We start from the raw sequence: 24,682 nt of genomic DNA, 5'->3' as shown, positions 1-24,682 counted from the left end.
AATATTCTAAGCCCTTCTTGATTAGAGAAATGCAAATTAAAACAACTCTGAGTTACCGCCTCACACCTATCAGATTGGCCAACATGACAGTTAAGGAAAATGATAAATGTTGGAGGGGATGTGGCAAAATTGGGACACTAATGCATTGTTGGTGAAGTTGTGAATTGATCCAACCATTCTGGAGGGTAATTTGGAATTATGTCCAAAGGACTATAAAAGAATGAATACCTTTTGATCCAGCCATACCACTATTATGTCTGTGGCCCAAAGAGATTTTAAAAAATGAGAAAGGACCTGTTTGTACAAAAATATTTATAGTTGCACCTGATGGCAAAGAATTGGAAACTAAAGGTTGTCCCTCAATTGGGGAATGGTTGAACAAACTGGTATATGATGGTGATATACTATTGCGCTATAAGGAATGATGAAGAGGATGATTTCAGAAAGAACATGAACTGATGCAGAGTGAAATAAGCAGAACCAGGAGAACATTATACACAGAAACTGCAATATAGTGGAATAATCTATAGACTTTGCTACTAATAGCAATACAATGATCTAGGACAATTCTGAGGGACTCATGAAAAAGAATGCTATCCACTTCAAGAGAAATAACTGCTGGGGCATAAATGCAAATGAAAACATATGCTTTATTACTTGTTTGTTTGGGTATATGTTTTGGAGTTTTGGTTCTATAAGATTATTTGCTTAAATAATTGAATAATAAGGGAGTATGTTTTGTGTGATAATACATGTATAACCTAGATTGAATTGTTTGTCAGCTCCAGAAGTAGAGAGGGAAGAAAGGAGGCAGACAATAGGGATCATATGACTTTGGAAAACTTATGTGGAAATTTATTAAAATAAAAATATTTTTTAAAAATAGCCACCAAAGACCTCATACCCTGGGCAAGTCACTTGACCCCCATTGCCTACCTTTACCACTCTTCTGCCTTGGAGCCAATACACAGTATTGACTCCAAGACGGAAGGTAAGGGTTTTTAAAAAAATAGCCACCAAAGAAATGAGGGGAAAAGAAAAAAAGAATCTCTATGCTCTACAATAATTATAATAGTTCTCTTTGTGGTGGCAAAGAACTGGAAATTCAGGGGATGGTCATCTATTGGTGAATGACTGAACAAATTGTAGTATAGGATTGTGATGGAAAACTATTGTGCCATAAGAAATGATGAGCAGACTAATTAAAAAAGAAAGAGAGAATTAAGTAATTCCAATATTTATCTACCAGCTTTCAGAACTGTCCTGAGGTCACAATTCACAAAGATTACTAGGGTTCAGGGTCATTGAAACAGATAATTGGGATGTGATCAGATAATCTGCACTTACTGTTGATAACATCTGTCCAAGTATGTGCTGTTAGATAGGATAGCAATAAAAATCTAGAGAAGTAGAACAAAATGTGTGCAGCACTAAATGCCAAGGAAGTTGATAAGAGGAGGACTGTTCAATGACCCTCTCCACCCCACGGCAACATCCTCTTATAATACAAACCCCCCCAGAAAGGGTTAAACATGCGCATTACCTGATTGTTTATGAGATCCAAGAAACAGAGCTAGTCTTGATCCATATTCAGACATTTCAGGCATATTTTTCCAAGGGTTCAAAGATTTTTTAAAAATGTAATTATTGATCTTCTAAGTAATATTCTTTTTTCTGGTGAACCAACATGCCAGATGTGACCTGGGATCCTGAACTCAATTTAAACCCTGATAATATTTTTTTCTGCCATCTCCATAACTTTCTTCTTCCTTATTATAAAGTCCAGGGCCACCCCATGTCTCAAAGAAGGTCTCTCCTTGCTTAATTCTATGTAGTCTCATTGCCCCACCATAATCTGTTGAAAGTTTATTGCTATGATACAAAGGCTACCAGGGATGAATAATATATTGAGCCATTATCAGCTGTTAATATCTTAGATCAAATAATTTCCTCAGATTAGTTAGGCTAGGAGGTTTTTCAACATCTTGGTTATAGTACCCCTTTGTTCTCTTGAAAATTATTGGGGACTCCAAAGAGCTTTTGCTTATGGAGATTATTGATCCTTTTGAGCTATTGATATTTACTGAATCAGAAATAAAAACTGACAATTTAAAAATGTTATTAATTCATTAAAATAATAATGACATCAAATAACATAAATGACATATTTTTATGAAAAATAACCATATTCCCCCAAAACATAGTGAGGATTAGCATTGTTTTGTATATTTATCTGTAGTTCCCCCCAAAATGTAGTGAGAAGGAGGAGCATTGTTTTATATATTTTTGCAAATCTTTTCAATGTCCGATTTAATAGAAGACAGCTGGAATCCCATATCTGTTTCTTCATTCAATCTGTCATAATATGTTGTTTTGGGTGAAAATATATAAAGAAAATTCAGCCTTATTCAGATATGTAGTTAGGAAAGGGAAGAGTATTTTTTTTTTTTTTTAGTTTTTTTTTTTTTCTTTTTTAACCCTTGTACTTCGGTGTATTGTCTCATAGGTGGAAGATTGGTAAGGGTGGGCAATGGGGGTCAAGTGACTTGCCCAGGGTCACACAGCTGGGAAGTGGCTGAGGCCGGGTTTGAACCTAGGACCTCCTGTCTCTAGGCCTGACTCTCACTCCACTGAGCTACCCAGCTGCCCCTGGAAGAGTATTTTTGATAGGCAAATAATGTCTTAATATTATCATGAAAATAATTTTAACTTCACAGGGTCTCAGGGGTCTCAGGGACCCTTAGGGTCCTTGGACCATGTTTTGAAAACTGCTGAATTGGACAAATAGAACCTGAGGAAATGAGACACAGGATGGGTGAGTTTTTTTTGAGGGAAAAAGAGAGTTTGGGAAAAGTGTCAGAACACGGGGTAGCCTTGAGTAGAATGGGTTTAGTTTGGGGAGGGAGGACAGGGGCTAAGTTGCAACTGGTAGAGGATGAGAAGGGAACAGAAAGCCCCAGAGATCAACTCTCTTATCCTTTAGACCAGAGAACCTTATTGATCTGGGATTCACTGGCTTGTTTTTACAAATATGTATTTTAATATACTTGATGCCCTTTGTGATCCTATATGTATTTTTGTTGTATGGTTGTTTTTAAGTTGTATCCAATTCTTTGTGATTCCATTTGGAGTTCTTTTTGGCAAAGACCCTGGAGAGGTTTGAATTCCTTCTCCAGCTCATTTTCTAATGAAAAAACTGAGGCAAACAGGGTCAAGAGACTTGTCCAGGGTTATACAATTTGGAAGTATCAGAGGCCAGATTTGAACTCAAAGATGAGTCTTCATGACTCTAGGCTCTGTGCTCTATCCATTGCACCAACTAGCTGTACCACATTTTAATTTATTCATTTAAAAAACAGTGTTTTAAAAATATTTTAGTTTATTCATTTAAAAAGCATTATTTTGAGAAGGAGTCCCCAGGCTTCACCAGATTCCCAAAAGGGTCCATGGCCTTGCTTTAGACCTTGTAAAGACAATAGCCTGTATTTTTGATAAATGCCCATGAGAGATAGAAATTCTTTTTTTTAATTTTTTTCTTTATTTTATTTCACTAACAAATTTTCACATGTTTTCCATGGTCCCATGATTCATTGACATAGAATTTCTAATAGGCTCTTTTTTTAAATTTTAAACCCTCACCTTCTGTCTTGGAGTCAATACTGTGTATTGGCTCCTAGGTGGAAAAGTGCGGTGTATTGTCTCATAGGTGGAAGATTGGCAAGGGTAGGCAATGGGGGTCAAGTGACTTGCCCAGGGTCACACAGCTAGGAAGTGGCTGAGGCCAGATTTGAAACTAGTACCTCCCATCTCTAGGCCTGACTCTCAATCCACTGAGCTACCCAGCTGCCCCCTCTAATAGGCTCTTGAGATCTCTAGATATGAGATGAAAGAGAGTTGGAGGCAAAGTAGCAAAGAAGAGAGAGTTTGGATGATGCTTTACCAAAAGACAAAGTTGTAACTAGTACAGGGCAACTGGGGTTTTACCCCAGGATCTTGAATTTAGAGGTTGCCAAAATTTGAGAGTGCTGGAGGCAACAGAGCTTAGGCTTTAATAAGCAAGAGTAATTAGTTGCTATTTTTCACTTTTTCTATTTGTGTATCTTCTTTTACAACCTGACTGATATGGAAATATATTCTGCGTGACTGCACATGTATAGCCTATTATCAAACTGCTTCCTGTCTTAAAATTTTAAAATATAAATATTGAAAATTATTTTTATGTACCACTGGGAACAATAAAAATATTATTTTAAAAAAGTTTTTTAAAAAGAAGAATTAATTGCATTAGAATAGAGTACAGGCAGGATAGGATGAGTTCCTTCTTCAAAATGCCTTATTTTTCTACTTCCAATTTAGGATTTGTTCCTACAGCTTGTCATAATACCATTTGTGGTATGTGCTTCAAATGCAAAAATTCTTAGTTATTAGGTGGCCATCTGGGAGCCATGGACTGGGGTGGAGGTGGTGGTGGGAGGAGAACCAGGGAGTCAGGAGCAATTGAAACTAGGCTTCTAGTTTTCTTCTGGCTGTGCACCAAATAGTCCCAGTGTGACCTAGAGCTTCCTTTAATGGGTTTGGAATGGTTCTTGGATTGCAAAATCTTTTTGAACTCTGAGCATATTGATTACCAGCTATGTAGGTTTGTCCCTCAATGTATAAGCAAGGGACTGATAAAGAATTCCCTGGGACATTGTGAAAACCAAGGAAGCAATTAATGTGGGTAGTCCTTTGAGAAACTTGCTTTTAGTCCAATGGTCCACATGACTTTCTAGATCCAAAGTAAAGGAGGGGATGATGGGCTAAGAAACTCTGGATATAAACAAGACAACTGGGTTCCTTTCTCAATTTGTTTCATATTCCATAATCTTAAGGATCAGATTTGTTAGGCTCTTCAAAATCGCCTCTTCTTATGCTGACAAGAGAATATACTATTTTTAGCCCATTTCCCAAGGCTCTATTTCAGTTTCCCCCTCTGTCCCTAAGTATTCCCTGGCTCTCATGTCCTATCTTTCTTTCTTTTATCTTCTTTCTGTCTTCCTTTCCTTTTAAAAAATGTTTGTATTGATGGGTTTTTCTGTTATTTTACATTATTCTCATTCCCAGTGACTCATCCTGAATCCTTGCAGGAGAAATCCCCCATGTAAAAAAAAGAAGCCCAGTCAAGCAAAACAAGCCAATACTTTGGTGATGTCTTAAAGTGTATGTCTCATTCTGCATATCAGCTATTTCTCTTTAAAATTTTGTAAAATTCTGCCTGAAGAAATGCCAAATGAGTATTCTCACATATAAAGTATAACAGAAAAGAGAATTGTACATAAATTTGTACATTGATTGAATATAACTTGCTTTTTTATCATTAAAAAAATTCTGAACTTTAACACTTAATGAAATGATCCTGTCCATATGCAAATTAAAACAGAAAAACCATGAATTTCTATTGCACGCAACTTGCTTTTTCTTTTAAGTATACAATAAATTCAATATAATTTTCAAAGTTGTCCAACTTGTTTATATTTCTTTCTTACTTTGTCTCCTCTCCTCTCCCCTCTTATTTCTCCCTCCTTCCCCCTCCTCTCCTCTTTCCTCTCTTCTCCTCCCTTATCCCTTCTCTTCTCTTCTCTTCTCTTCTCTTCTCTTCTCTTCTCTTCTCTTCTCTTCTCTTCTCGTTTCTCTTCCCCTCCTCTCTTCTCACTCTATTATTACTTCCCCTCTCCCTTGGATATCCCATTCCACTGGGAGGAGAAAAAAAGTAAAACAACATCCATGTAGAAGATATGCATACTTAAAATAAAATTCTCCATTGTCTGTGCCTGAAAATGCATATTGTATTCTACACTTAGAGTTCAACAGCCTTCTGGGAGGAAGTAAATAGTATGCTTCATTATTGGTCATCTGGAATTGGAATTGCCCATTATATAAACACAGTTCTTAAGTCTTTCAAAGATATTTTTCTTTACCACGTTATTTTTATTACATAAAATATTCTATTTCTGTTCATTTAGATCCATCATTAGTTCATATTAGTCTTCCTAGGTTTTGCTAAAACCATACTTTTTATCATATCTTATGACAAAATATTATTCCATGACATTTCTATACCATTATTTGCCCAACTGATTGGTTCCTCCTTTCCTTTCACTTTTAAAACCATAAAAAGTGATGTGCAATATTTTTATATACATAGAACTTTCCTTCTTTCTTTGGCTGCCTTGGGGCATAGGTCTAATTAACGTTTTACTGGGTTAAAAGATATTTATATTTTAGTGAACTTCAAAATATAATTCTAAATGGCTGGACCAATTGATAATTCCACCAACAGCAATTGCTGTTGAAGAATTTCTTCCAATAATTAGCATTTTTATCTTGAATGTTATTTGCCAATCTGATGATGGGTGTGAGCTGACACCTCACAGTTGTTTTTGCATGTATTTCATTTGTAATTTATTTGGAGTACTCTTTCATGTAGGTGTTGAGAGATGGAATTTTTGTTGAAAAATTGAAAGCTTCATTTCTCAAGAATTGCCTTCAAGTCTGAGATTGTCTCTGCATTATATGTAATTCCAACAGTTTCCAGTAGAGGGCTAGGAAATCAGCAAATGTGGTACTGCTTAGGACATCTTTTCTGGACGTAGTGTCTGCCAAATCAAGCAATAAAATCATTAATAATAATGGCACTTTACAGTTTGCAAAGCAAATTCCATAGACTTTCTCATTTGAATTTCATTCAACCTTTTTCTTTAGATACTATTAGTTATAATTATCCCCCTTTTACAGATGAGGAAAAAGACTCAAAACTATTGAACAACTTTTCCTAGTAAATATCAGGATTTGAAACTAGATTTTCCTGACTCCAAGTCTGAAAATCTGCTGTACTTCTGGCTGTCTATTCTCTGTGTGTGTATATATAAAATTTTCACATTTGAGGCAATATTTAATAGGTCCCCAAGGAAACATTTTATTAAAATGTTTACCTCAATTCTTAAAAACAAAACAAAACACCCTCATCTTTTATCTTATTAGTTTTAAGGCAGAAGAGTGGTAAGGGCTAGGCAATGTAGGATAAGTGACTTGTCCAGGGTCACACAGCTAAGAAGTGTCTGAGGCCAGATTTGAATCAATAAAACTTTTGACAAATCTCTTTAACCTCTCTGATCCTCCCTTTACCATTCTTTAAGAGGTTCTCTGTATTTCTGGAACCTATTTCCCTGGAACTTCTACCTATGTGAGGCTCTTTTTAAAAAGGTTCAGTCCTTTATTTCAGCAGTTGCTGATATTAAGATGGAAATTTGGTTATATCCAGTTCAGTCTATACCTATTTATTAAGTACTTATAATGTGCCAGTTGCCATGCTGGTTTTTAGGATACAAAGATGAAAAACAATGCAATTACAATTCTTAGTTCAATTTAATTAATTATAGCAAGTGTATGGCTATTCCCTCCTTCCCTTCTTAAAACTGAACTTGTGGATTGGGTTATAACTGCTTCCCTTGAATGGTAAGGTATATTGGTTGGATTTACTCTCCTAACATGAGCCTCCATTGGTATGTTTCCCATGAACTATTAGCCAGTACATAAAATGAGTTTTAAGCAAAGACTTTTAATAAGATGCCATAATGAAAACATTATAAGATTACAGTATCATAGGATTAAAACTGGAAGGAAATTTAGTGTCTAGCCCCCTCATTTTATGAAGGAGGAAGCTGATATTGAGATAGGTTGAATTATTTCCCCCCAAATCAGCACTATATCTGAGACAGTATCAAATTACACACATGTAGGAGTTACTTGTGTCTAAAATAACTCATAACTCCAGAAATACAGGACCCTGAAATCCTTTCTCTTTTTATGGAGTCTTTATGAAGCTCTTCCCTTTGGGTGAAGCACCTCTACTAGATGAGTTGCTTCCCAAGACTACTAAGGACTATTCCTCATGGGGCACAGAGAATCTTGGCTTCTGGAACTACGTCTCTCCTCATTTAATAGCCATCTGGTATGTATGTATCTGTCTATCTATCTATCTATCTATCTATCTATCTATCTATCTATCTATCTNTATGTATCTGTCTATCTATCTATCTATCTATCTATCTATCTATCTATCTATCTATCTATTTAATTTTTCTGACAGCCATCCTGTACCTTTCATCCTTTTAGGTGTCAGAGAAACTAAAAAAAACCAGAAAGTACTTTCAGTTCATCATATATTTAAACACTAGGAATCCACCTTCAAACTCAAATTATGCAATAAAGTCAGCTGAAGTTGTCTTGTAATCCCCTTTTTTTGTTATTTGTAGCTTCAGACTTTTAGAAGGAAGGGTCTCATGAATAGATTTGCCAGAAATAGCACATCCAAGTTAACAAAAGTAGTGTGTGTGTGTAGAAGGAGTCAATATGAAATGAAGAACTTAAGGGGTACTTGTGCCAAGTGGTAACCAGCTTCTCAATTACTCCATTCTTCTGCCAGGAGCTGCATGCCCCATGATTCTTATAATTCTCTCAGAACTTGAGTTGAAGACAGAGATGGCCATTCAAGGAATGAGTGACTCATGATGTCATGCTTTCTCTAAATCCAAAAAAAAAGCCAGAAGAGACTTTCAATTGTTGGAAATTCCTTCTGCCCAATGGATATACTCTTGGCATAATGGCTAAAATCAAGCTGATGAACATTAAGTGAGATTCTTGAACTCATGGTTCTGAGATTATTGCATTAGACAACCATTTTTAAGAACTTTCTTCATATGAAATTGAGGATAGAATTAAGGTTCTAAGTTTTTGTAGTAGCAAAGAACTGGAAACAAAATGAATGCCCATAAATTGGGGAGATGGTGAGACAAATGGTGGCAGACTCAGGAAGATAAAGGAATGTTACTGCACTGTGTGAAATGATGAATTTGAAGAATATAGAGAAACCTGGGTTGACTTAGGTGAACCAATAGAAAAGGATATTGAAGATCAGGAAAGCAATTTTAAGATGACTACAACAGAATAAAATCAAAGAAAAAAATAGCTAAGACTGAAAACTGTGGCATTATAATGATTCAATTTGGCCCCGGAGAAGAGAAAATGAACCTCCCTCCCTTCTTTGTGAAGATGGGGCTGTATGGTTATGGAACATTGTCTATATTGCTAGATGTCTGATTTCATTCTTTGTTGAACTTCCTTTCTAGTTTCTAGCTTTCTTCTTTCTTCCTTTCAAGTTTTATTCATTTGGGATGGCTCCCTGGTCTGGGAGGGGTAGGTATGCATTTGGAAATAAAGTTTATGTAAAAACAAAAGTTATCAATACATTTTTAAAAAGAATTAAGTCTGTAAGTAGGGATAAAGGAATAGATTATTAAGAGGTTTTAAATAATCTTCTCAGTAGGTCTTTAGAAAGAGGACTCATTCTTGGCTCTCAGGGATGAGTTGGTTTGAATCTAATGAAGGTGGAGGGATAGATCAGGCTCATAGGACACAGAGTTGGACCTGGAAGGGATCTTCCTAGATATAAAATTAGAAGTGATTTTCTAGCTTTACACCTTTCATTTTATGAATGGAAACAATTAGTCCTAGAGAAAGAAAGTGATTTGTTTAAGGTCACATAATTGTAAATGGCAGAGCTGGAATTTAAAACCAGATCCTTTAAATATGACTAAATTCTCTATCTAAATCCAATGCTTTGCCAGTTGGTAAGAAAATTATTATGAGAAATGTTTGCATAAATGATAAAAAATAGAGACTCCTCATGGCCCATTTAGCCACTAGAACTTCTCCTTTGATTTTAAGTAATGAAAGCCTGCTTCTTAGACTTGGTGAAGCTGAACAGATATGATGTGATATGAAAGGCAGCCAAAGAGAACCATGACCCAAAAGATGAAATTGTACAATTTCATAGTCTTTAATCAGATGTCCCTTCCCATAGGATAGAAAACTAATTTGAAGTGTCCACTACAAGTTACTGTGGGTCAGCCCAGTGGACCACTGATGAGGATCCTTGATGGGGTTGGTGTTTTCCTGTTTATAATTCAGCTTGCTACTATTTGAAAGGCAGTGTGGAATAATGGATAGAAGACCAGTTTTAGAGTCAGAAAGACATAAGTTTGTGGACCACCGATGATGATTCATGACCTGTTTGGTATATTCTTCTTTATAATACAATCTGTTAATATTTGATAAGCAGTGTGGCACAATGGATAGGAGTCCAGTCTTGGAGTTTGGAAAACATAAGTTCAAGTCCTCCCTTTAACACATTCCACTGATATTATTGTGGCTGGGCCAAGTAACCTTTCACTTCCCCTGGCAAATCATTAAGACATTATAGGTAGATCACTTAGGTGGCTCAGGGGTTTGAGTGCCAGGTCTAGAGACAGAAGGTTGTGTGTTCAAATTTGACTTTGTATACTTCCTTAGCTGTGTGACCTTGTTACTTAATCCCAATAATACAGTTTGTTGGAAGCAAATTTCTCTCTACATTGTGTCTCCTTTTTTTTTTTTTTTTTTAAATATCTTCTTTCTCTCATTTGACCTGGAGGTCAAATACCACTGAGTAAATTCAGGTATAGATAAGCCCTCAGAGAAAGGAAGTTAAAGAACCAAAGAACCAACAAAAATGAGAACTGATCCCATAGACACTGCCCAGGAAATTAAGAAACTGTGGTTGGTTCCTGCGATGTGACATGGGAAAGCCAGTGGGTGGGGAAAACAGCTTATAAAGGGAGACCCAGGAGGAAATAAGGGTCTTCTGGCTGGATTGTGGAGAGCAGAAGGAACCTTGTTGGAGTTTAGCCACAGGCCCATCATGGCGGCCAAAAGATTAGAAAGCTAAGGATCTCTCTACCTTTCTCCTATCTTTTCCTCTCTTTACTACTACTATTTTGATTTAATAAAGTTATTAAACTACTATCAGCCTCACAATTTTAATTATTACAAGTTCTTCTCCCTTGGAAATGATACTTGGAAGTGAATTCTAAGACAGAAAGTAAGGGTTTGGAACAAAACAAACAAAAGACTGTAAGTTACAGAAAAGTTGCCATCCAGTGCCTGTGGTCGGGTATTACCCTTAAAAAAAAGGAGTGATATTTTCATTTCTGGCAGGAATTGGTTATTTTCTTGTGATGTTGGTTTTCTCTTAACTATTATACTTGTAGAATTTGAGAACTGGAAGTAGTCATGTTCCTTTGTTCCAAAAGATGTATGGGTATGTGTGCTTGTGAGCACCTTTATGAATTTGTCAATCAGTCAACAAACATTAAGTGCCTACTAAATGCCAGACATGGTGTGAGGCTCTTTGGAAACAGATAAACTGGAATAATCTTTATTTGTCTGAGTTTATATTCAGTCATGGATGAGGACAATAACAAGAATAGCACCTAGCATTTATCTAGCACTTATTGTGTGTCAGTACTACACTGACCCCTTTACAAATATTGTCTCATTTGATCCTTTCTCCAACCGTGGACATACAAACACATGTAAAATAAGCACAAAGAACAAAGCACAAAGCAAAAAAGAAAGAGGAGGAAGGATATGAGCAGCGCAGAGTTTAGTCTGGTTCTATTCTGCCCTTCTCAGTTATCATCTGGGGTACTGTGTTTAGTACTGGGTACCATGTTTTAAGAAGGACGTGGCTTAACTTGAGAGAGTCCAGAACACAGAAATTAGGATGGTGTAAGTCCTTGAGTCCTTGCCATATTGTTGTGGGGGGCTTGAGGGGAATCCCTTGGGTTTGGAATGGGTACCCTTTGCAAGAATGCCAAGACTCCATAACTTAGCCTAGAAATAAAAAAGAAATGTATTAATTTGGAATTCATGTTGAATTTGGCTGGGAGGACAGCATTGATGGAAAGCATCCTCCTCAAGGAGATCAATTCTGGGGTTTTATACTCTTTAAAGCAGGTGATATGTGACTTGAGGAGGATATGAACCTAGGCACAAATTGGGGGGGGGTTGTCACCTGACCAGGATCAGAGCAATGTCTTATGTTCCGAAGACATAGGGATGACCCTCATAGTTTAAAGGACAAATAGATGTCAGGTACAATCAGATGGTATCAAAACATAGCTTGGAGGTGTATCTCTGTGCCCATCTGTTATATTGAAACTCTGGGAGCCCAGGGAGTCTCACCGTTGATTGACAGGTGAAGACTGTTGGACATCAGAATGTTCCCAGAGGCCATGAGGACAGGGGAGAAAGTGATTGGCCAGGGGGGTATTAAATACCCTTGCAGCCCTGGCTTTTGGTTCCTTTTCATTTCCCTTGGACCTGAGATCTGTGGACCCTGGTCTATTGGGATTTGTGACTTGCTTGGTTCAACCTTGCAAGAACTCCTGTCTTGTACCTCATTAACATTGCCAACCTGTATCCAGACCATGAATCTTCTTACTCTTCTGTCCCCTAGATATTTAGGAATTCAAACCATCTTTAGGTATCTAGGTATCCTGGGCCTGGGAGGGATCCGGGAAGTGGGCAGGAGAAGAAGAAGGTGGAAAGGGTGGTTCCTGAAGGCTGTAAAGGCATAACATCTAGCAGGAAGAAGAAGCTGAGAGATATCATATAACAGCTTGCTTGCTCTGGTTTGGCTGTGGCCAGGCTGAGCCAGAGGAGCGAATAACAAGCCAGAATCACTTACTTGCCTACAGCTCTGAGAGATTACTATTAGCAAAATTAGTTTAGGGTTTCCCAATTCCTCTTCCCATTTCCTAATATTCCTTCTTTGCTAAAATATAGGTAAAGCTATTCAAGTACCTTCCTGGAGTGGTTGTTTCATCACTTCTCTGGGAAGGGAGCAACGTAGTCAGATAAATGTGTCCAAAGCTAATAGAGCCCAATATCCATCATTAATCAACCCCAGGTGGGTCCTGAAGGGATACCATCTACTGACCTGAAGGATCCTGCCTGGGCACTGTTATAAAGGAAGGAGGTGGTACAATATCTAGCTAGGTGGCAAGACTCAGGTGACCTTGCTCTAGCCACATATCTGAACTACCACTGCTGTCACCCAATTAGCAGTGGTAGTTTCCAGTTTATCCCTCTCTATCTCTATCTCTGCCCTTTATTTATAACACATCTCAAAACCCAGGGAGGATAATTCTCTCAAGGGACTTTCTCTTGGATGTTCTGGGCCTTATCAGGAGTTCTCTGATGTTGTAGGGTTAGCATTCACAAGAATGCAAGGAAGCGAAGGAATTTTCCAGCTTATAGTTTGACCTGAAATAATTTGGGGGGTGCAAGGTAAACCTAGAGTCCCACATCAATATAGGGGTTGATTAAAGGGACTGGGGATGGGGCAGATAGGTAGCGCAGTGAACAGAGTGCCAGGCTTGGAGTTGAGCAGCCCTGGGTCCAAATCTGACTGTGGAAACTTCCTAGCTGTGTGATCCTGGACGACTCACTTAACCCCAGTTGCCTGGCCCTTACCACTATTTGTCTTATAATTTATATTAGGACAGAATTCTGGTAAGGATAAAACAAAAAAAATGAAAGAACTAGGGATATCTAGTATAAAGAAGAGAACACTTGGAGGTGGGCATGATAGTTATGTTAAAATATTTGAAAGGTTGTTATGCTTTAAAGTACAGAACCAGGAACAATGGGTAGAAGCAGCAAACAGAAAATTTCAGGTTGATGTCAAGGAAAATTCTCTAATATTTAGAGTTTTCCAAAATTGGACTGGGCTGCCTGGAGAAGTAATGGGTTCTCCCTTCTTCAAGACCCTCAAAATGATGCAGAATGATGACTTCTTGGGGATGTTTCAATGGGGATTCTATTTGGACTACTGGAGGATCACCAAGGTCCCTTTCAACTCTTAAATTCTGTGATTCAATGAATCAGAAAATGTTTCATGTAGAAGGTGGCTAGATATAGGGATCTGGGAATCACTCACATAGAAATGATGAAATCATAATAGCCAATGATAGAAATCCAATTGATAGAGCCCCAAGAGAAAAAGGAAGAAGATTCAATATAGATCTTGAAAGTATGCATACAGTGCTATGCTATACAGTATGCTATACAGGGCATGCTATGGCTATGGATTAGGCAGTGATTACTAAATAAGAGAGAATCCACATGGAAGCATGATCTAAGAACTATAGCTTGTTCAGATGAGATAAAATAGCAATAAGGAACAGGTTCTGAAGCTCAATTCAGGGTTTTAGGAAGGAAAACAAGAATAAGGGCTATACAGAAGAGAATTAAAAGAACAATAGGGAGGGAGGAGGGGAGATAGGCAGACAGATAAACACAGCTTAAAACTTCACTAAGCCTAGAGGGGGCACCTTGTACAAGTGAAACAGACAGTCCCTACTCTCAAGGGGCTTACACATTCTAATGAGGGAGGACAATATGTCAAATAGACTTCATGAAATGGTGGAACCCCATCCTCAGTCAGACTGAAAGCAACGCTGATGTGGGCTCATCCAGAATGGCAGAAGTGACCTCTTAGAGATCTTACCTTATCCATAATAAAGCTATAGGTTCTCTTTGTCCTGGCTGGGTTTTGGAGTTGATAGATAGAAGTTGTTATGACCTGGCTCTTTTGTTTCCCTAAAATGACCAGAGAATGGCAGCTTTTGCTACCTTCTTAGAGTTGCCTCTGATTGTAACAAAGCTTTACTTCCATTTTGGATCTTGAGACAATTCACTTATTTGAGGGTGGGAGGAGGAAGAATGAAGGGATGGGCCAAAAAAGATCACTCTGGGATGAAGAAACTTCCAGTCTCTACCCTCTGATTGCTTTCTTTTTTAACTCTCTATTCTTGCTAACATAATAGGTGTTTGAGAATTGAATGGTACTGGTGATTTGTAATTCACAGAAGTAAGAGATTCCCTTGTAGACCATTACAAGAACTAGATATTAAATTAAATTGTTTCTCACTGCAGACAGAATATAAATATTGTCCACACCCCCTGAATTTCAGTCCCCTATGGAAAATTCCAATTTCCCTATCCTCCTAAGACTTCTATCCAATTTTATTTATTTAATGCTATTATGTTTGAGGTATTATGTTGGGTGCTAGGGATACAAAGATGAAAATGAGGTCATCAGTGCCATTAAGGAACTTATATGTCATCTGAGCAGAGAAACCTTCAGGGGAAGGTGGCACTTTACTGAAGAAAGAGGTGGAGAAAAAATAACTCATGTGGCTTATCCCCAGGCAGAGCCAGTTACCTGACACTCCACCCTACTCTGGATCAGATCCGAGCTCTCCTCCCCAGGTCAAAGGTGGGTAAAATCCATTTCATGACATTTTTCATTGGCATGGTTCTTTCTTACTGGACACTTAATGGACATTGGGAGAAATGATGTCTTTTCTATTTCGTCTATCAGGAGCTGGGGCCAGACCTCTCTCCATGTTACATCACACCACACCTGGAAAGATGTTTCTTAAGCCTCTGAAGAACATGCATGAAATAAACTCCACTGGATATGCGTCAAGTGGGTTCCATGACTGTTGCCGGATGATTAGTAACACTGAGACTACTTGGGATGGACCTACTTCCTCCCACTTGGCCTCAAATTGTTGTTATCATCAGTCAAGACTGCACCACAGCCCGGGGTAAATGGCAAGATAACTTTTAAAACAGACAATAGCAGAAACAATCTGCAAAGCTATTATGATTCTTAAAGGTAGTGACTCTAGAGTAGTTTTTTTTTTTAACTTTTTTGTGTATCGTGGGCCTCCTCGGCAATTGCTTATCAACCCTTTCTTGGAATAATGTTTTAAAATGCAGCAAACAAAATACATAGGATTACAAAAGAAACTAATTACATTGAAATATAGTTATCATATAGTTATATGTTACAGTTACAATGTAGTTATCAAATATATATTAAATATATTTATCATATAGTTAGTTATCATATATAGTTATAGTTATTAATATATACTATATATAAAATATATAATTATATATAGTTATCAAATGTATATTATATATAGTTATCAAATATATATATGAATGCTCTCCACCTCCAGAGAAAGAACTGTTGGAGTCATCCTTCACATCAGTGTACTTCTGGTGTTGTACTTGGGTTTTGGTTATGTCTGCATGTGCTCTTCCACAAATGGAAGTTTGTTTTGCATGACAATAAAAATTAAAAATTAAAAATTTCCAAAGCAAAAAAGCAAAAAGAAAAAGAAAAGCTCATGGACCCTCACCTAGTCTGTGGGTAGATTTCTGGAAGGATCCGTGAAAACCGAATGGGGAAAAAAATGTATATTTTCCCTAACCTTAATTGAAATTTTGAGTAGATAAATTTAAGGGGGAGCCTGTGAAACTGGATTAGAAAAAAATCATTTATTTCAATTTGGTTAGTTTTCTCTGTAACCCACCTTCTTTCTTTTATTGGTTTAAAAACCATTTTTGGGAGAGGAGGTTGTCCATAGGCTTCACCACCACCAGAGGGATCCATCACACATAAAAAGGTTAGGAATTCCTGGTTCAGAAAAAGAGTGGGTGTAAGCCTTGCCAGAAGATGGCACTGTTAAGACGTTTATGAGACATTGTGTAGGTCCATTGTTCTTGGCTATGAGAATCTTGAACTGAGAGGCTCAATAAAACCCAAATGTAATGAAAAGGAAAAATCTCGGGAGATTCTGGATGCCCAGGGGAAGCACTGTTTATTTGACTTCAGCCTAGGTGCTTTGGGAATTAAAAAAATTCAAAACCCAACCTACCGACCAAACCAAAAGACAACTCTTTTAAAAAAGCAATTGACATTAAGTATGAATTCATCCCTGCCTCCAACTTCCTTTTTTAAAAATTTTGAATAGAAATTTTTCACGGGAAGAGGGGGGTCTATGAACTTAAAAAAATTAAATGACTGTATTTCAATATGATTGGTCGACTTTGTAGCCCTCTATATTTTATTTTATTCATTAATCTGAGAAGGGACCCATAGGCTTTTCCAGGCTGCCCAAGGGGCTCATGCCACAAGAAATGTTGTGACTCCCCAAGTCTACAGGGAGGTAAGAAGTTTAATCTTATGGAAAAAGCTGCTCAAGCTCACCAGGAGGAAATAATTATTTACAGACACAGTGAAACAAAGCTGAAATCCAGCCCGTGCCACTTTTCTCCAGGTGAGCTTTAGGAAGGTGGAATTATCAGCCTATTTTTTTTATCCCCTGGGAGTTGAGTCCTTTCTGGACCAGAACTAGGGAAAGTCGATTGGGTCGGGACCAAGGCCTCCTCAGCAGAGAAGATTGCAATTGGGCATAGAGAGTTTAGACCTGGCTCGTTAAAGTTGACTTTGTAAAACCATAAATGGTATAAACGAGGAAGACTCATGGAGCGCGTTGCTTTCCTTTCAGGGTCTTACTGCCTCCAACCAAAAAGAGAAAGCATTCTCAGGCGTTGGAAGAGGAAGAATGCCTATTCTGGGATAGAGAGTACAATGCAAGTGAGTGCCTGCACATGTAAGAATAACCCCTGTGCCTGAGCTAATAAACCAGTCCCCTCCCCTGGTGGTGGAGAGCCCGGGGAAATGCCTCCGCTTGGGACAAGGAGCCGCTATTATGTGCTGCTTCTGTCTCTTCGATGCAACGTTTTCATCGGCAGTCTTAGACGGAGATCATGTTTGCTTTTCCTGGAAGTGGCTCTCAGAGCCTCCCCGTTGGGTGGAGGTGTAGCTTGGAGCCCGTGTTTGGAGAACAATGGGTGGCCACCCCACTGGTCGTTATCAGGGACCTGCGTGAGGTGACTCGGGAGGAGGCACAGGACAAAGCTTGCTGTTCAGGCCACTTAATGAGGACTTTCCTAGTGGAGATGGGAAGGAAGGCTTTTCAGTTCCTTTTCTTCTCCTTAAAACTTGGTCTAAATTGCCAGCTTCCCAGGTTTTATCCTAATAAAAGCAAACCACAGGGAATTCAGAATTCTTCCATGGAAGGAGGGAGCTAGGGGGCTCACTGGATAGAATATCTGAGTTCACACCCGGCCTCAGATACTAACTAGCTGTGTGACCCTTTCACTCTATTTTCCTCAGTTCCTCCTCTATAAAATGAGCTGGAGAAGGAAGTGGCAAACCACTCTCATATCTTTGCCAATATGGGTTCAAGAAGAGATTAAACTGCCTGAATAACAACAATATTTCAATACAATTATTTTCCTTACAATCCTACATGTTTTGTTTTCTGCATTCAATACCAGAAGGATTAGGAATATTGGTTGAAGCGAAAAATATTGTAATTTTACTTGGAAATAAAATTTTCATCTTATCTTTTTTCTTTGCCTTATGGGGAAAATGCACCATGTCAAATTTTTGCAGCTTGATTCTTCTAGATGTTCTTAAATTCTAGTCCTTTTGTTAAAAATATTATTCTGCATAGGGCTCATTGGTTTCTTAGATGACCAAAGAGGAAGGTTAAGAAGCCCTGCTGTAGAGGAAAGCCTTCAGGATGCCTTTTGGAAGATTTATGGGCAGATCTGTGACCAAGAGACATATAGAGTGGGGAGTAGGCTTGGGTGGACTTTGATCTCCTGGGAGAGAGTTACCCCCAAGTGAGCCATTGAAATTCAGATTTGGGCAACACTTTCTGGTTTGCCAAAGTGCTTTTCACCTGGTAGGTAGAAAGGGCAAATATTATTATTCTCATTTCACAGGACTATGAAAAGGAGACTGAGAAAGGAGGAGGGACCCATCCAAAGTCATACAACTAGTAAGTAGCAGGGCCAGGACTAAAAGACCAATCTCCAGCCTCCAAGCCCAGTAGCTTGACTTCCTGATTACCTTTAATTTAAATGTTTTCAGGTTAATGTACATCAGTGGTATCAAACTTGAATAGAAATGAGTAGTCATAAAAGTATGCATAAGGATACCTGCAGGGTGCATATTGACTTAGTTTTAAAATGCAATATTATCTATTTTATTGTATTTCCTTTTTCTTTGATAAACGTTTCCCAATTACATTTTAATCTGTCTGGCATACATTATGTTAAATGGGGTCTCCTGGTAAAATGTAGCATCATAACCTAATTATATTAACTAGATTCTGTTATTAAAATTACAAATGATTTTTTTTTTGGTTTGGAACATGAGAGGCAGTATATTGCAATATAAAATAAAGGGCACCAGCTTTGGAGTTGGGTTCAAATTTTTCCTTTAATGGTTACCATCTGTGCAATCCTGGGCTTCAACTTTATCTGTAAAGTGAGAGAACAGGACTAAAAGGCCTCTGAGTTCCCTCCTGGATCTATGATACTGTGAAAAATGTTTACTAAATGCTTTTTCATTCATAAGAAAAAAATAAAATCATGAGAGGTTCAAGTGTAGAGGTCAAGGAATCACAGAATTTGCTTTGTAGTCGTATGTGTTACATGGAGTCACAGCATTGGAAAAGATCTTAAAAATCTACTAGTTTAACCCCATATGTTTTTAGATGAAGAAACTGAGGCCTAGTGAAAAGGAAAGGTGAAAAGGAAAATAGAAGGATTGCCACTTGGACAGACATTCAACTTTTTCTACTTGGCCCAGGAGAGAGTAGAAGGGAGAAGGTATGGAGAGGTGAACTTTGACTCCAAGAAAAACTTAAGAATTTGAGCTATTCCAAAGAGAAAATGGGTCCTCTTGGCCATGTCCTTTCTTACTTGAGGTCCTCACAAAGTGGGAGAATTGGCAGGCATTTCCCAGAGAGGAATTCCTGTTCAGGTAATAGCTAATATTTATAGAGTGCTTTGGGGTTGGCCTATATTAGTTTTTGATTTGTGAGGTAGGTACTATTATTATCCCTATTTTTCAGATGAGGAATTGAGACTCAAAGAGATAAAGTGACTTCCCATTACAATGTAAGCTCCTGGAAGGCAAGGACAATCTTTCTTTTTGCTTTTATTTATATTCTGAGCCTTTATACCAATGTCAGGCATATAGTAAGTATTCTATAATTCTTCTCTTCCTTCCTTCCTTCCTTCCTTCCTTCCTTCCTTCCTTCCTTCCTTCCTTCCTTCCTTCCTTCCTTCCTTCAAGCTTCCTTTCTTTCTTCTTTACAAACTACTAGTAAAGTGGTGTCACAAACTGGTGGCAGTCCTGGGACTACCTAGTCTGGCACTTTTTCTTTCACCTGGTGCTGGATTTAGGATATTAAAGGATTTTCTTCCCCCATGCTCAGCCTCATGGAAATATATTCCTGATTTTAAAATAGAAGTCCACAGAATCCTCTCTATAGGCAGATGAACTGAAATGGATCCATCCCATTAACCTAGTAATTCCTATTCTATTATTATAATACTAATACTAGAATAGTAACTATTCATAGTTCTAGCATTACCTTATGCTAGGAGGACTATTGAAGTGTAGGAAATTCTGGTGCTTTGTACTGCTGCCCAGGAAGGGAGTGAGGAGTGTGAGAAATCCAGCCCCATCCCAGTGGCATGGGTGTGTGTGTCCAGACTGGGCTGGCCTTGCTCATCTGTCCACAAAGGCTTCTTCCCTTTCTGCTAGCCAGTTTTTATAGTTCAGGGACAGGATAATCAGGCTGTACATATTTTACAAAATCCTCCCTGCTACTCCTGATTAATAGCTCATTCTTTCCATAGCGTTCTGCCCTTTCCTCTTGTCTCCCTCCAGCCAACTGCTTTTCATCCTCTCCAGAGGCCTAGAAGTTTTCTAGCCAACAGGAAATCCTGAGATACCTCTTTGGAAGTTTTCTTTAAAAGTCTGCTCCAGGTCGTTGAAAGGGTCTCCAAAGACAATCGCTCCCAGAAAACAATGGGAACACTAAACCGAGAGCAGGTCAGGTGTTCAGGGTCTAAAGAAAGACAGTCAGAAAAGAAAAGAAAGGGATTAAGTAAGACCTGTCTCATCTTTTGATGGCCCTTTTGTTGGTGTTGTATGAGAATTTACATATGTGGGCGAACTGTGTCACGTTTCTCAGCCTCAAAGCTAGAGAGGCAAAGGAGAGGGTAGGGATGCCTAGCCACAGGCTTGGGGAAAGAACAGCCTTTGTTATCATGAGAAGAGCTCAGGCGAATGTGGGCAAGTGGGTACTTTTGGAGGAGGTAGGACATTAACAAAATTTAATTGAGGAAGGAGTTTTCCATCATCTCTTCCTGCTGAACTACGTCATGTGTCTGGCTAAATGTCCCATGTTCCCAAACTTATAGGATCTAAGATCCATAATTATTAGGCAGAATGGTGGCTGTGAAATTAATCCTGAAGGGATGGGGGTGAATGGTGGGAAATCATTGGTGAGCAAGCATTTTGGGGAATATGTATAGTTTGAAGCCCAGACCATGGTTGGTCCCAGAATCTCAGAGTTGGAAGGAAACTCATATGCCATCTGGTTGCTTCTCCATCACTGGTGCCATTCATACTCTACTTGGAGACCTCTAGTGAGAGGCAGCTCAATCTACTTTTAAACTTCTCTGATTGTTAGGAAGGCATATTAACCAGATATCTGCCTCTCTGAAGTTTTGCTAATGACTTCAAGTTTTGCCCACTGGAGTCTTCAATTCCTTTTTTAAAATGAATCTTTTCAAAGTCTTCAAAAGACAGCTATTATGTCTTCCCCCAAGTCTCTCCTCTTCTCCCCTCCCTTCCTTCCATCGTTCCCTTTCTCCCTGTCCATCCTTCTATTTTCCCTTCCTTCTCCTCATCCTTTCTCCCTTCTTTTCTCCTTGTCTTGTTAGTATCTTCTTAGTGGAATGGCCAGGAGACCAGTATCACTGGATCCAAGAGGGAGTCTTAGGGAGTAAGGTATGAGAAGTCTGGAAAGGTCAGAGGTGAAGGACTTTGAATGTCAAATGGAGGATTTCCTAAAAAATCTCTGGCAGTTATATGGTAGATGCTCTCTGTACCTCCCCCTCAGTGTTCTTGGGGTTCCCCTTGCAGTATGTTGGGGCAGGGCTGTGCTAGAGCTATCTTGGACTGGTTCATTATGAGAGATGACTGTTGCATTTTCATTGTGAACATTGGCAAATGGTACATCTTCTTGATTTATTGTTTTAATTGTCTAGACTTAAAAAAGTGATGGAGTACATGGTAAAAATTCAGATAAAAGAATGCTACCTCAGTCACTTACTAGATATGGTACCTTGGGCAAGTCATTTAATCTCAGCTTCATTTTCCTTATCTGTGAAATGGAGGGTGATAATAGCACCTACCTAATAAGGTAATTATTTTTACATGTAATTGGGAGAAAATAAAATGTTAAATTAAAATAAACTGACTCCTAATTCTCTCCCTCCTCCCAGCCTTCCCCCACTCATGGAGAAGGCGAATAACATAGAAATTATACATGTGAAATCATGTAAAACACATTTCCATGTTAGCCATGTTGCAAAAAAAAGGCAAGAAAAACAAATTAAGTGAAAAAATATACTTCAATCTGTATTCAGAGTTCATCAGTTCTCTCTCTGGAGGTAGATAGCATTTTTCATCATCTAATCTATTATGATTATTCTTAACTTCTTTTAATTTTTTAACAGTATAGTTGTTTGGAAAACAATATATTATATTATGAAAGTAGGTAAAAAATTAATTGGCTAATTTATTAAAAATAAATAGATGAGAAAGGGCTTTAACAGGTCAAAAATTCAGTCTGCTTCAATAACACTAAGAAGTAGAAGATAGCATATAATTCTTTTAACTTTCACCCCAAATGGTTTAATTAATTTGGAAGCATCACTTCTTTATTTTATTTTACTTAAATGTTTTTATGATTGATTTTTAAAAATTGAGTTTCTTATTCTCTCCTTTCCACAATACCTTTCTCTCCCATTGAGAAGGCAAGCAATATAATACCCATTATACATGTGAAGTCATGCAAAACATATTTCTATATTAGTCACATTGCAATCCCCCAAGACAAAAACCAAAAAAAATAAAGTGAAAAAAGCTTCAAACTGCATTCAGAGTTTATTAGTTCTCTCTGTGGCTAGTCTTTCACATTTGATCATTGTTATGATATTGCTGCTACTGGGAGGCAGAATTTGAACTCTCTTTTTCCTGACCCCAAGACCAGCACTCTATTTAATATTCTATGGAGCTGACTTTGTCCCCCGGAAATGCTACTTGGATATGTGTCTACTGGAGTATAAACATGCAGAGGATTCCTTACATGACCCTTTTGGAATTATTTCATATGGAAAGGGATTTTCAAGGGCTTTGTGAAATCATTCTGAAAAAATAGCATATATTCTACTGTAACTTTTATTTTACTTACTTTTTCAATTAACAAGCATATGTCTTCTCTCTTTTTCACTTCCCTCTACTTGAAAAAAAAGAAACCCTCTTTTCTTTCTTTTATTTTTCATATTTTGGGGTAATTCTATGGAGAATTTCATTGCCCCTCTCTTATCTCCCCTCTCTCATTAGGAAAAAAAGAAAATAAAACACTTGTAAAAATATAGATACAATGAAGCAAAACAAATTCTCCCATTGGCCACAGCCAGGAATTTAATATGTCTTTCTGTATTTGGAGTCTCCTACTTCTTAGGTAGCATTTTTCTCTTGGCTACCATTTTTCATGATGAGTCCTCTGGAATTGTGCTTGGTCATTTTTGCACTGATCAGAGTTCCTAGCTCTTCAAAGTTGTTTATCTTTACAAACTTGCTAAAATTATGTAATTTTTTCTTAGTTCTGTTCATTTCACTCTGAATCAGTTGATACAAATCTTCCTAGGTTCCTATGAAATAGTACTTTTCACATTTACAGGATGATAATAGTCTATTACATTCATGTGATAATTCGTTCAGTTTTTCTCTCAATTGAAGGGCACCTCTTTAGTTTTTGTTTTTTGCCATAATAAAAAGAGCTGCCAAAAATCTCTTTTGTACCTAGAGATCTTTTCCCTCTTTTCTTTGATCTTTTTTTGGGATATAGTAGTGATATTACTAGGTCAAAGGCTGCATACAGCCTGGTGATATATTGTCTTTTAAAAAGTCAACTTTGTGCTTAGTTGACAGGCAATAACATTTTTTCGCAACAAAAACACATTTTGGTCATCTCAGGGGGACAAAGCATCTCAAAACAGCTGCTTTTCTTTAGGAAGTCATGACAGAATTACTAGTAAGGGAAAAAAAACAGATGAATAAGGGGAAAATCGGACATTTTCAAATCTGCTGCAGGCTAACTGTATTTTCTATGAGAGAACTGAGGTAGCACCTCTAAAATGAAGCCTATACACCTTCCCTTGGTTTTGCTTCTTCACCTTTTTTTGATCTACATTTTTGCTATAAGGAATTTGGGTCAATGAGGTGAGTTAAAAGGAATGGAAAAGGGAAAAGCTGAGGTGATGAGGACAAATGCACAGTGGGACAAATGTAGTAGGATGAAATTTAATAGAGATAAATGTAAAGTTGTGATTCTGCTCAAGAAATCAACCATACACAGTCATGAAAGTATGGGAAGAAAGCAATTTGTGTTAGAAAGATTTAAGGGCTTTAACAGGTCAAAAATTCAGGCTATGTCAATAAAATGTGGCAGCTAGATGGCTTGGTGGATGGAGTGCTGTGCCTGGAGTCAGGAAGACCCTGAGTTCAAATCCAGCCTTAGACATTTACTAGCTGTGTGATACTGGATAAGTTAATTCTCTGTTTGCCTTACTCATTGGATAAGGAAATGACGAACCTTGCTAGTATCTTTGCCAAGAAAACCCCACAAATAATGTGGTCTATGGAATCACAAAGAATTGGACATGACTGAATGATAATAATAATATGTGGCTTTTAAAAAAATCCAATGAAATTTTAAACCAGATTAAGAAACAG

General features: G+C 37.9%; 1 protein-coding gene across 1 annotated transcript in view; it reads left to right on the top strand.

The window, feature by feature from the left end:
• The window catches only part of MYRFL (myelin regulatory factor like), a 149,245-nt gene that overhangs the window by 7,877 nt on the left and 116,686 nt on the right, over nt 1–24,682 (top strand). The window contains exons 3-5 of the mRNA XM_044679198.1: nt 15,135–15,202; nt 15,308–15,536; nt 17,292–17,380. Of these exons, the coding sequence (XP_044535133.1) occupies nt 15,135–15,202; nt 15,308–15,536; nt 17,292–17,380 (386 nt within the window). The remainder of the gene's footprint in view (nt 1–15,134; nt 15,203–15,307; nt 15,537–17,291; nt 17,381–24,682) is intronic.

This window comes from Gracilinanus agilis, chromosome 5, assembly GCF_016433145.1.
Source record: "Gracilinanus agilis isolate LMUSP501 chromosome 5, AgileGrace, whole genome shotgun sequence".
In the NCBI taxonomy this organism is placed as follows: domain Eukaryota; kingdom Metazoa; phylum Chordata; class Mammalia; order Didelphimorphia; family Didelphidae; genus Gracilinanus; species Gracilinanus agilis.
The sequence above is the reverse complement of the archived record's forward strand: the minus strand, read 5'-3'. Positions and strand labels throughout refer to the sequence as shown.